The sequence below is a fragment of the Microcaecilia unicolor genome, chromosome 2 (assembly GCF_901765095.1).
Source record: "Microcaecilia unicolor chromosome 2, aMicUni1.1, whole genome shotgun sequence".
Taxonomy (NCBI): domain Eukaryota; kingdom Metazoa; phylum Chordata; class Amphibia; order Gymnophiona; family Siphonopidae; genus Microcaecilia; species Microcaecilia unicolor.
This window is the reverse complement of record NC_044032.1, coordinates 550,274,374-550,287,039: the sequence shown is the minus strand read 5'-3', so window position 1 is coordinate 550,287,039 and position 12,666 is coordinate 550,274,374. Positions and strand designations below refer to the sequence as shown.

Here is a 12,666-nt window from a genome sequence, read left to right as displayed (position 1 = left end):
CCCAGTCTTCCTCAGTGAAGACCGAAGCAAAGAATTCATTTAATCTCTCTTCTATGGCTTTGTCATCCCTGATCGCCCCTTTTTATTTGTTTTTATTTATTTATTTGCTGCACTTGTATCCCACATTTTCCCACCTATTTGCAGGCTCAATGTGGCTTACAAAATGTTATAACAACATGTACACATTATAGGATAAGAATTTCAGAATATAGATACAGATGGGGTACATAGAATATCAGAGCAATCATATTAACGGAATAATAATTTTAGAATTGTTACAAATAAGAGTACATAAGTAAATCATATTGGATTGGAAGTGGATTGAAAGATCAACATAACATAACATAACATAATGATATCAGGACAAGATATAATATTCAGTCGTGAGGTTGTAATTAGGATGAACAGATAGGAGGGTTCCTTAATAGTTGTGATTGGAATAATTAGGAAGTCAGATCGTTATGGGGAATCTTTATTGTACGCCTTTATGAATAAGTAGGTCTTTAATAACTTTCGGAAGGTTCTTACCCTTGGTCATCTAGCGGTCCAACCGATTCTTTTGCTGGCTTCCTGATTTTAATATAGCTAAAAAAATATTTTTGCTATGCATGTTTGCCTCCAACACAATCTTTTTTTTCAAAGTCCCTCTTTGCCTTCCTTATCAGCGCTTTGCATTTGACTTGACATTCCTTATGCTGCTGCTTATTATTTTCAGTCAGTTTCTTCTTCCGTTTTCCTTCACCTCACTTTTTAACCATGCTGACTGTCATTTGTTCTTCCTTCCTCCTTTTTTAATATGCAGAATATATTTGGCATGGTATTTTTGAACAGCATCCATGCCTGATGTAAATTTTGGACTCTCGCAGCCACTCCTCTAAGTTTTTTTTTCCACCGTTCTTCTCATTTTATCATAGTCTTCTTTTTGAAAGTTAAACGCTAACATATTGGATTTCCTGTGTAAACTTACTCCAAAGCTAATATCAAATCTGATCATATTATGATCACTTGTATCAAGTGGCCCCAGCACCATTACCTCCCGCACCAGATCATGTGCTCCACTAAGGACTAGGTCTAGAATTTTTCCTTCTCTCGTCGGCTCATGTACCAGCTGCTCCATAAAGCAGTCCTTGATTTTGTCAAGGAATTTTACCTCCCTAGCATGCCCCGATGATACAGTTACCCAGTCAATATCGGGGTAATTGAAATCACCCATTATTATTATGTTGCCCAGTTTGTTAACGTCCCTAATTTCCTTTAACATTTCTACATATGTCTGTTCATCCTGGCCAGGTGGACGATAGTACACTCCTATCACTATCCTTTTTCCCTTTACACATGGAATTTAAATCCATAGGCCTTCCTGAGGCCACTCACTCTGCCTGTGGACAGCAGTCCCAGCCCCAGCACTCCCAACTACAAAATCCCCACCAGCTTCCCAGTCAAAGTATGGGATGAGTTTTTGACTGGCTCCAGGAGAGCATTACCGCCTTCCAAGTAACCATCCTGGATGGCCTACTGGTGGGAGGGAGGCTGAATTTTTTTCCAACAAAGGTGGCCCTTTATAACTACTGACCGATTCTTCAAATAGTCTGTATTGGTTATGCACTTCATTAGCATCAGAGACCACTAAATTGCCCACTGAGAGCCTCTTACAGAAAGCTGTCAGCACAAGCATGTACTTGTACAGGAAATCTCCGCCCTTCTACAGGGGAAGAAGGGAAGGCATTCTATTCCAGGTACTTCCTTGTACCCAAAAAAACAGGGGGATTCTATCACATCCTAGACCTAAGGGCCCTGAACAAATTCCTGGTCAAAGAAAAGTTCAGGATGATTTCCCTGGACACCCTATTCCCCATCATTCAGGAGAAAGATCAGCTATGCTCTCTGGACTTGAAGGATGCCTGTACCCACATATCGATACATCCCAGCTATAGGAAATACCTCCGATTTTGAGTAGAGAAACACCAGAATCAGTATCACGCTCTGCCTTTTGGCCTCGTATTTGCTCCTAGGATCTTCACCAAGTGTCTAGCAGCAGTTTCAGCACCACTACTTAGACTGGGAGTTTGTGTTTCCCTATCTGGATGATAGTTGGATCAAGAGCACATCACAAGAGGGGGCGCAGGAGTCGATGTAGAGAATTATTTGGGTGTGGGAGCTACTAGGGCTCATCAATTACCCCGAGTTCCACTTTCTCCAAACTCAACAGTTGGCATACATAGGAGCCCTGCTCAATATGGTGCAAGCTCAAGCTTTTCTGCCCCAAGTGAGAGCAGATGCCTTGGTAGTGCTCGTCTCGCAAGTCCGTCCAAAGCAGCAAGTAGGTCGCAGCTCCATAGATGTTGAAATTGTTAGGCCACATGGCCTTCACGATGCATGTCATTTTCAGGGTTTGCCTCAGCTTGGCAGATGTTGAGCTTATTAGGCCACATGGCTTCCACAGTGCATGTCATTCCCAGGCCTTACCTACAGTGTTCTCAAGCTGCTGGGAACCTAATAGATGTCATCCAGGTACCTCCAGAGCTGGTTCATGGTCATCCAGAGGAAGGGGTTTGGTCGAATTTGACTATGGGACTTCCATTCCAAATTCCAGCTCTTCAGAAGGTGTTGACAATGGATGCATCCAACTTGGGATGGGGAGCTCATGTATATGGGCTTCACACCCAAAGGGTGTGGTCTGCTGAGGAGACAGATCTCACTTGGAATGCTCTAAAGGCTTTCATAGATCAGCTACAGAGCCAAATTGTTCTCATTGAAACCAACAATCAGGATGTAGTATACTGTATGAACAGGCAGGGGGATATGAGATCCTACCCCTTCTGTCGGGAATCAGTAGGGATGTGGCAGTGTGCCCTCCTACATGTGATGGTACTACTGTCCACGTACCTGGATTGGAAGGATATCAACCTGGTGGACAGACCGAGCAAGGTAATACAACCTTTCAATGTGGGCATAACCTACAAGATTTTCCGAGAATGGAGCACTCCCTCGGTGAATCTTTTGCCATTCATCTCAGCAACAAAGTCCCTCAGTTCTGCTCTGTGCTTAGATCACACGGCAAACTAGCATCAGATGCCTTTCTCCTCCATTGGGGGACAGGTTTTCTTTATACGTATCCTCTGATACCTCTCATAGAGAAGACTCTGTTGAAACTCAAGCAAGATTCAGGAACTATGATCCTAATCGCCCCTTCCATTACGTAGCTTCTCACTATTCCAGAACCTGTGGGAATAGTTGTCCATCAACTAGCAGGTAGAGAAAGAGCTGAGAACTGAGCTGACATATATCTCGCGGCATCCAGTCCAGCTCCTCAGTATTTTCTGTCTCCAGCAGGTGGATGAACACACTTTTCAGTCTCTTGTTATGAGTGCTTTGCTCTTGGTCCAGTTGGTAAATTGGTCCCCAGTTGAGCTTTTGCAGGTGGCTTGAGTCTGCAGAGTCATATCTGGAGGACTTCAGACCCCTGTCTTTGGTGAGCCGCAAATTTACTTCTTCCCTCACTTCACCTCGCCCCTGTTTCCTGTGGAGCTCTCCTTTTTTTGCACAACAACCTTAAAATAAAATAAAAGAGGAAAAAAGGTTTGAGGATTGTGGGACAGAGTATCAGTCTTGAGCCTTTCTTATCTGTGGTAAGACTTGTGGAGACTGTGAGCTTGAAGGGAGCAGTGGAAATGGTAAGTCCGACTAAAGTTTTACTCAGAACTGCTTGGAGGGCTGCAAGTTCTACTTGGTGCAGTTTAGGATCAGTACTCGCCGCTTGTGACATGTTCTGCGTTTGACAGTTGGGGAGAATGGTGATTCCCATTAATGGAGTTGGTGTTGGAAGTGGTGCCATGGGCAAGGGCTGATATGCACCATTGCAGGAATCTCTTCTCAGCCGCTGGTCTTCGGTGTCACAGAAGTATGGCCTTCATCTTCTGTGGACGCTGATTGCCAGACGCAGTATGCGATGGTGGTTGTCGCCCAGGAATTTGACCATCGGAGCTCCTTTTCTGATATTACAATGGGAGGTGGTGTAAAATAATAATATTCTCCACCAATTAAATATAATGTAATATGATAAGATTAAGAACGTATAAGAAAAGGGGAATGCAAGGATATATTTGTTGGATTACATTAACCTGCACTGTAAGGTTTAAGGATATGTGCTCAGAACATAAAGACCATATATTTATCTTTAAAATGTTTATTTACAATAAAGGTAATGCAATAATGTTAAGAAGAGAGGCAGTTTTTAGAGGTCTTTCACAAGGGAAATGTGCTTCACAAGATTAGAAAGTCTGAATTATAAATTAAGCTGGATTAATGGTAACTCACTTTGATGGAGGCTGCTGGTTGGAGTGATGGAGATCCTTGCTGGAAAAGAAGTCTTTTTGTTTCAGAGTTGTTGCTGGAGCCTGGAGAGAGTCTTATCTTGGATGTGTGTGAAGTCCAGCAAGGTCCATGGAGGTGCAGATCAGGAACCGCAGAGCGAAGAGAGGAGAAGAGAGAGCTGAAAATGTTCCAGGCTTTTTTATAATTTCTTGTTGGACCATAGGCTGAAGTCAGGTGGGTTGCACTCGATCCAATGAAAACTCAGGGATATCTGAAAACTAGTTTCATCTAGTTTTGAGATAGAGCATGGTAACTGATCACATGTTTTAATGACATCATAAGAGTTTCTGTCTGGACATCTGCTGGTAGTGACAGGATTAGGCTTTCTTTTGTTAGATTAGATAGGTAGATGGGCTTTCAGTCTCTGAATCATTGTCTGAGAGTAGGTTGGTTTCTGGTCAGATTAGGTGGAGTTTCACTGTCTTTTGTTAAGTCCAGTCTCTGTGATTGTTGTCAATATTCAGATTTTTGTTCTTTGGAGATGTGTTGATTGACTGTAAGCATCCACCCAGCTAGCATTTGTTACATGTGAGGGTGATGGTCAGAGAAGTTTATCTGTTACTGTTCCAATAAGTCTTTGAAGCTATATATTTTATATATATATATGATTCCAGCAAAATCAATAACTCTGACAATTAAACTCATATCATGCTACACATTAAGTTCTAAGTTCTGGAACAATCTAGAGTATAGAATCTAGAGTACAGAACTCATATCATGCTACAGTGACAGTGGACTCCAGCAAGTCAGGTTGGGGAGCTCATTACAAATTCCATCTGGCACAGAGCACCTGGATGGAACAGGAGTCTGTGGTTGATAAATCGCTTAGAGCTTAGGGCAGTGTGGAATGCCTTATGCATCTTAGCTCCCTTTTTGGTGGGGGCCCCGGTTCAAGTTTTCTCTGACAGTGCGACGGTGGTGGCTTTATATCAACAAGCAAGGCAGGACCCGCAATGGTCCGATGGCGGCGACCTCCCTCATGAGTTGGGTAGAGAAAAATCTTGCTTGTCAGCAGCTCACATCGCAGGATCTTTGAATGTGGAGGTGGACTTTCTTAGCTAGTACTCCTTGGACCCCTGGGAGAATGGGAACTATCTAGCCAGAAGTTTCAGCTGATAGTGGACTGATAGGGTTCTCGGCTTCTGGACTTCATGGCCGTGAAAAGGAGTGCCAAAGTGCCCAAGTTCTTCAGTCTTTGGAAAGAACCAGGCACGATGGGGTTCGATGCCCTAGTGCAGCCCTGGCTGGAGACACATTTACACATGTCTTCCCTACTTGGCCTATGGTAGGCCGCTTGTTGAAAAGGATCGCATTGCACCGGGGTCAAATAATTCTTGTAGCCCTAGATTGGCTGTAGAGGCCGAGGTTCATGGAGCTTATTCAACTGCTGGACAGGGATCTTCTCAGTCTTCCACAGGTACACGGCCTACTGAAGCAAGTTCCGGTGCTCATGGAGGATCTGTGCCCCTTTGGTTTTATGGCTTGGCCATTGAAAGGACGTAGTTGAGACAAAAAGGTTATTCTGATTCAGTCATTGCTACCTTGCTTTATGCTCGTAAACGCTCTATATCCATGTTGTATGCAAAGGTGTGGAAGGATGTTCAAGGGCTGGTCTGAGCGAGGACATCTCTCTTCTCTGCTCAGATCACACTTATCCTAGCCGTTTGACAGGATTGGCATTGTTCTCTAAAAGATCAGGTTGTGGCTTTGGCTTGTTTCTGGGACCGACTACAGAAGATATCTATCTCTTGCGGCTCACCCAGATATTACTCGATTGTTGCAGGAAGTGGGCTGCTTGCAGTTCCTGAGTGGAACCTTAATTTAGTCCTTCAGGCTCTTCGGAAGCCTCCTTTTGAGCCACTCCTGAAGGCTTCCTTGAAAGAACTTAACCTAAAGACAGCGTTCTTGGTGGCTGCTATGTTGGCACATAGGGTTTCGGAGCTTCAAGCTCTCACTCTTGTCAGTATCTAATTCTTCGCTTTTCGAAGATGGGGGTCTCCCTGCACATGGTTCCTTCCTTCCAAAAGTGGTATCTGCATTTCATCTCAACCAATCTGTAGAGCTTCGGTCCTTTTGCAGAAAAGATGAGGAGGCTCAGTATTCTTCCTTGAAGCTTTTTGATGTGCATAGAGTCCTTATTAGATATTTGGAAGTCATAAGAACATAAAAATAACCATACTAGGTCAGACCAATGATCCATCTAGCACAGTATCTTACTTCCAACAGTGGCCAATCCAGGTCACAAGTACCTGGCAGAAACCCAAATATTAGCAACATTCCATGCTACCAATCCCAGGGCAAGCAGTGGCTTCCCCCATGCCTGTCTCAATAAGGTTATGGACTTTTCCTTCAGGAACTTGTCCAAACCTTTTTCTAAACCCAGGTAAGCTATCTGCTGTTACCACATCCTCCAGCAAAGAGTTCTAGAGCTTAACTATTCTTTGAGTGAAAAAATATGCCCACCTATTTTGTTTTAAAAGTATTTCTATGTAATTTCATTGAGTCACAAATGAGTTTCGCAAATCAGACAGACTTTGCTTTTTGGTAAAGAGGCTTGGCCTCATTGCTTCCAAGCCCACAATTGCTAGATGGCTGAAAGACTTTTGCGTCAGCTTATTTGCTTTCCGGGGAAGCAGGCTCCTTAGGCCTTGCAGGCTCATGCTATGAGGCGGATAGCGACATACTTGGCGGAGAGTACCTTACTGTCTGTGGCGGATATTTGCAAGGTGGCAGTGTGGTTGACACTGCATACCTTTCCCAAGCACTACAAGGTGAACATTGCGGTGTGCCCGGAAACCAGTTTTGGGGGTTTCGGTCCTCGGGGTGGTGTGCCAGGATCCCACTCACTCTAGGGATTGCTTTTGAACATCCTACAGGTTCCGGAATAGTGGGAAGCTATGTAATGGAAGGAGAAATTAGGTCTTACCTGATGATAATTTTCTTTCCATTAGTCCTTCCACTATTCCAGAGGCCCGCCTGAGGTTTCTGAAATGTTTATTTGGTGCAAAGTATTGGGTCAAGTAATGACTATCATGTTGTTTCCTGCATATCTCTTGTTCTCTACAAGTTGTCCAGAGATGAGAGGTGCACACATGTTTGCTTGTCTTGCTAGTGTTAGGTTAGCGAGCTGTTTTAAGGTTGTGTTTATTCTGAGTTTATCCTTACTGCTTTTTTACGTAAATACTGAGGAGCTGGACTGGATGCCAAGAGATCTCCGCTCAGTTTTCAGTTCTCTTTTTCCACCTGCTAATTGATGGACACAACTATCCCACAGGTTCTGGAATAATGGGAAAAACTAATGGAAAGAAAATTAACAGGTAAGACCTAATTTCTCCTTGTTGGTTATACACTTTACGTGTATATATTTGCCTGTTTCAAGGCAGATCCAAATAAACATGTTATGATTTTGTCTTTTGTTGCACTTGTAAATGGTGTTTTTATAAGGAAAAGGTTAGGTAGCCCGTTAGAAAAATTTTGGGAAGGGGGTGGGGGTTTTGACCCCCCAAAAAATTATCTGGAAGGGGAAAGGGACGGAGATTAATTGTTCTAGTGTGTTTTGCATTTGGGTGGTGGTGGGAATTGGTTCAGTGGTAATTGTCCTTGGTGGGAAGTGTCCAGGTGGAAACATGGACATGACTGCGTTCATATAAGGGTGATAGATAAACCACATGGGACTAACAGGAGAATACCTAACACACACTACTCCCAGTAAAGGAGATTGCATCTCTTGGGTGACTCCCTCAGTCTTGCAGATAGTATTGAGTTAGGAAAAGTTCCTGAATCAAAGCACAGAAGGTGATTTGGTTGCAGGCAGATCAGATGTTCTGCATGAGAAAATGTTGGGACTAATGAAGGGTAAAGAGATGCTCAGGAGTGCCAAGATCAACATTGGGTCTAGTTCATGTACTTTGTGTAGCTGTAGCCCCCTGCTGCTCTTGCTGGAAATGATCTGTTCAGCTGTGCAAATAATGTTAATCATCTGTATGGTGTTTATAAAACATTAAGAACTTATAATTAGTCTTGTTCACTTCAGTTGCTTTCTGAATGCTTTTCTTCTGCCCTTTCTTCTTTTTATTGTTGGGCCAGGTGACCTTGATGATCTTTTTAATTGTTTTAGAATTTTGAGTGCTTGAAACAAATGAGTTCATTTCAGCATTGATCCCCCCCTCCCCAAGGAAAAATTCACCATTTTTTTTGTAATGGCCAAAATATGTTATCTTATTTTTTTCCTTTGAGTTTCATTCCATCCTGTCCTGGCTATCTGACCTTTTTAATTGTAGAAATGTGTGACCTTCCAAATTGAGATAATATCAGAGAAAGGTTATTAGATAGTTGCATTTATCAGCTTTTATCCTGAATTAACATTTTTAGCATGCATGATAAGATTTAAAACGGCATCTTGCAAATGTCAGAAAGCTGAAATGTCTAATAAACCTTAAACTGTCTTACAAAAAGAAAGGATAACATGATATTTTCTTTGTGTAAAAAGAATGAAAAGGAAATTACATAAGTGACATTTTACAGTCTAAAAAGATTTTGATAGGTAAAAAAAATGCTCTTAAAAAGTTTAACAAAGATTAATGTAATTTATTTCAGTTATGGTCTTTATGGTTGTATTGCTCTGAGGTTTTCTTTTTTTTTTTTATTAAATATTGTTTATTGGCACAACCTCATACAATACAAGATATCGTGACCACAAAATTGAGAAACATTCCACAAAGAAATAAATAACTGACAAAGAAGAATGTCAAATCAGCACAAACAAATGCTAAACATGTGATTTTCATTTTTCTCCCCCCCTCCCCCACTTTGCTTCCATACAACCCCTCCAACCATTACCCCCCCCCCCCCACCCTCTCCCCCCTCCCCTCCCTCCCGTAACAGTTCAAAATCCTACTTTTTGCTGTGGGAGTAAATGAGTCCGAGAACGGTGACCAAGTCTTACAAAAATGATCTCCCCTTGTAGAGGCTAGGTCACGGACCCTCTGTTTCTCCACCGAGCAGCATTGCATCATGGCACTACGCCAATGTGATATGCAGGGGGCCTCACGGGTGATCCATTGCTGCAAAATGGTTCTTTTTCCCATCAACACAGCTCTCCTTAAAAAGGGTTCTCAGTCCCTCCGGTAGAGGTCCCTGCACCGAAAAGACATCAAACAGTTGGCTCGGGGTAGGCCTCCACTGCACCCTCCACATGCCTGACACATGTCTGCCCACTGCCAACCAAAATGAGCGCACCACTGGACAAGACCAAAACATGTGGCCAAGGGAAGCACCCGGACCCGTACATTTAGGACAATCATCTGTCTCTCGCAGAGTTGCTCTAAAAGCTCTGTGGGGCGAGACATGAAGGCGTAGCAAGAATTTATAATTCAACTCTCTCCATGCTGCGTTCTCAGTCACTCTCTGGGACAATTTCAAACAGAGCTCCATTTGTTGCGGTTCCAAGCACCAGCGAAGCTCTTGGGTCCATCGAGCGCATATGAGAGTAGTATCCAATGGTGTTAAAGAGTCCCGCAAGCAGCCATGGTAGTATTTCAGTGGGGTTCTCTGCTGTGCCTCCAGCCCCAACAAATTGTCCTGCAACTCCCACACACCTCTGGTCAGGGAACCAGTCGGCAAGGATTGGACATAGTGCCTTAGTTATAAATATGCAAATGTATCACCCCCCTCCAGACCGAATTCCTCACATAAGGACTGAAACAGTTTCATAAACCCCTGCTCTGTTACTACCTGGAATAGGAAATGAATCCCCCCGCGCTGACCATTTTTTAAACAGGGCCGAGGACCCTCCCTCCGGAAATGCCAGGTTACCCCGAATTGGCAGCAGGGGCGACACCAATCTATCCCACTTAAAGGTTTTACTTATCCAGTGCCATGTTTTCCTCAAAGGATTCAAGATATATTTATAGGGACCCAGAGGAGGTAACTGGTCTGTTGGCGCCTGTAGCCAGTATGCAAAATGTAGCGGTTCTGTCAATGCCGTCTCAATTTCAGTGCATGAAAAGTGTTCAATGGATCGGAACAAGTCTGATAGATGGCACAAACAACTGGCTATCGAAAATAATTTCAGGTCCAAGAGTCCCAGTCCCCCTTTCCCTCTCGGCCGCATCAATGTCTTAATCCCAATACGTGCTCTCTTTCCCTGCCATAAAAACCCATTAAGCTGTTTCTGAAGCCATGTGTCCTCTTTGGGACCCAAAGTGAGCGGGAGCATTTGTAAAATATACGTCCACTTAGGAAACAAGATCATGTTATATAAAGCTATACGTCCTTGTAGTGAAAGAGGTAACCCCCTCCACTCCCGCAGTGTTGTCGCTAAATTATCCTTCAATGGACCGAGATTTATCTCAGATAACCGGGAGAGATCAGATGGGATTAGCACACCCAAATATCGGACCACCCCCTCCGCCCATTGGAACGGGAAGTCCCCCACCCATTCCTCCCTCACCACAGATTGAACCGGGAGAGCTACTGATTTATGTAAATTTAGGGAAAGGCCAGAAAAAACCCCAAACTCCTCTATAACCTCTATTAGATGGGGGACTGAGATGGTAGGCTGAGTAAGGGTCAAGAAAAGGTCATCCGCAAAGGCAAGTACCCTTATTTCTTTCCCACGACATGTTACTCCTTTTATATTAGAATCTTTTAATATAGTGCGCAAGAGGGGTTCTAAGTACAATAAAAACAATAATGGGGACAGGGGACACCATTGTCTGGTGCCCCTTGCCACTATAAAAGCGTCCGAGTGGAGTCCATTGACCAATACCCATGCCGTGGTGCCCCGGTAGAGCGTCTCTATGGCAGCCAAAAGCCTCCCTCCCACCCCAATGTATTCAAGGGTTTGGAACAAGTAATCCCAATTGACTTTATCGAAGGCCTTGGCTGCGTCAAGACTCACTAATAGCAGCGGATCCCCTGTATCCTGCCCGTAAGCCGTTGCTAACAATACTTTCCGCACATGGGTGACTGCATGTCGGCCCCTGCTCTGAGGTTTTCTAAAGTGATTGATTATATGGTGAGCATCTGCCTTAGACTCCTGAGGCTCAGGTGAGTCAATCCTGGTTTTCCAATTTCTATTCCAAAGCATTCTCAGCTTTCCAGCATGAAGATCTTTGAAATAGGAAATGAAAAACTAGATCTAGCTGTCCTGGTCTTTATAACCTGAAGTTTGGTGGTCATTCTGGCTGTGATCTTATAAATATTTTGAGGCTGTTTTTGGCGTATCATAGATGGAATTCAGTGTGTGTACAGTCAAACTAAACTTGATTTGTGATTGGGGGAAAAAAAATTTTTTTTAAGTGTACAATTTCTTAAAATTGTAGGCAATTGCTACCCTTGTCCTGAGACTGTAGATGTGAAGTGCAGATGTGAGAAAACGGTTTTGTCGGTGCCCTGTGGTCGAGAGCGTACCACCAAACCACCAAGGTGTAAAATGCTGTGCAGGTTAGTATGCACTATAAACATAAACTAAGCGGTGTTTAGTTTGACAATGTATGGCACTATTCCAGCAGAAAATTCATTGTGTAGTAAGGCTCAGACTGGCCCAACTTTTATTAGTCAATTTGATGTTTCAGGTACCAACAGTCATTCTTCATAGTGATATACTCATAGTAACATAGTACGTGATGGCAGAAAAAGACCTGTACGGTCCATCTAGTCTGCTCAACAAGATAAACTCATATGCGCTACTTTATATGTATACCTGACCTTGATTTGTATCTATCATTTTCAGGGCACAGACCGTAGAAGTCTGCCCAGTACTAGCCCCGCCTCCCAACCACCGGTGCTGTCACCCAATCTCCACTAAGCTTCTGAGATTAGTGGGTGAACAATCCAACGCTTGGTGAATTCTGCTTCACAATGATAGGAAGAGCCAACATTGAACCACACGAACTCACAGGAATGTAGCAATTTTCCAAAAAGTCCAATTACCCGAATAAACAGCTTTGGGAAATTGTTTCATATGTATATACTGTGAAAGATCCGTCCCTCCTCCCGGGGTCCTCCGGATCTTGCCTCTGCCCTGGCCACTCAGGGTAAGAGTCAGGATACCTGTCTCAGTCTCCTAGACCACTGCAGTTCACAGGGCAGGGCTCAAAGCAATCCAAACTCCAGAAAGTAAAGTCAGTAAGTATCTTTATTCTCTTGGGATTCACAGTCCAGCAGTTCAGAATTAAAGCAGGCAAAAACCCCCCCCCACAATCCCACTGTTCTCCTTTCAGGAGCACAGCACAGCAGGAAAGACAACCAACTCCAGTCCCCTGCTTCCAGAACTCAAGTTTGTTCCAC

At 43.6% G+C, this 12,666-nt stretch overlaps 1 protein-coding gene across 1 annotated transcript in view; it reads left to right on the top strand.

Annotated features, from left to right (window-relative positions):
* Positions 1-12,666, top strand: part of NFXL1 (nuclear transcription factor, X-box binding like 1) — a 259,254-nt gene that overhangs the window by 120,302 nt on the left and 126,286 nt on the right. The window contains 1 exon segment of the mRNA XM_030191351.1: positions 11,700-11,820. Within this exon segment, the coding sequence (XP_030047211.1) occupies positions 11,700-11,820 (121 nt within the window).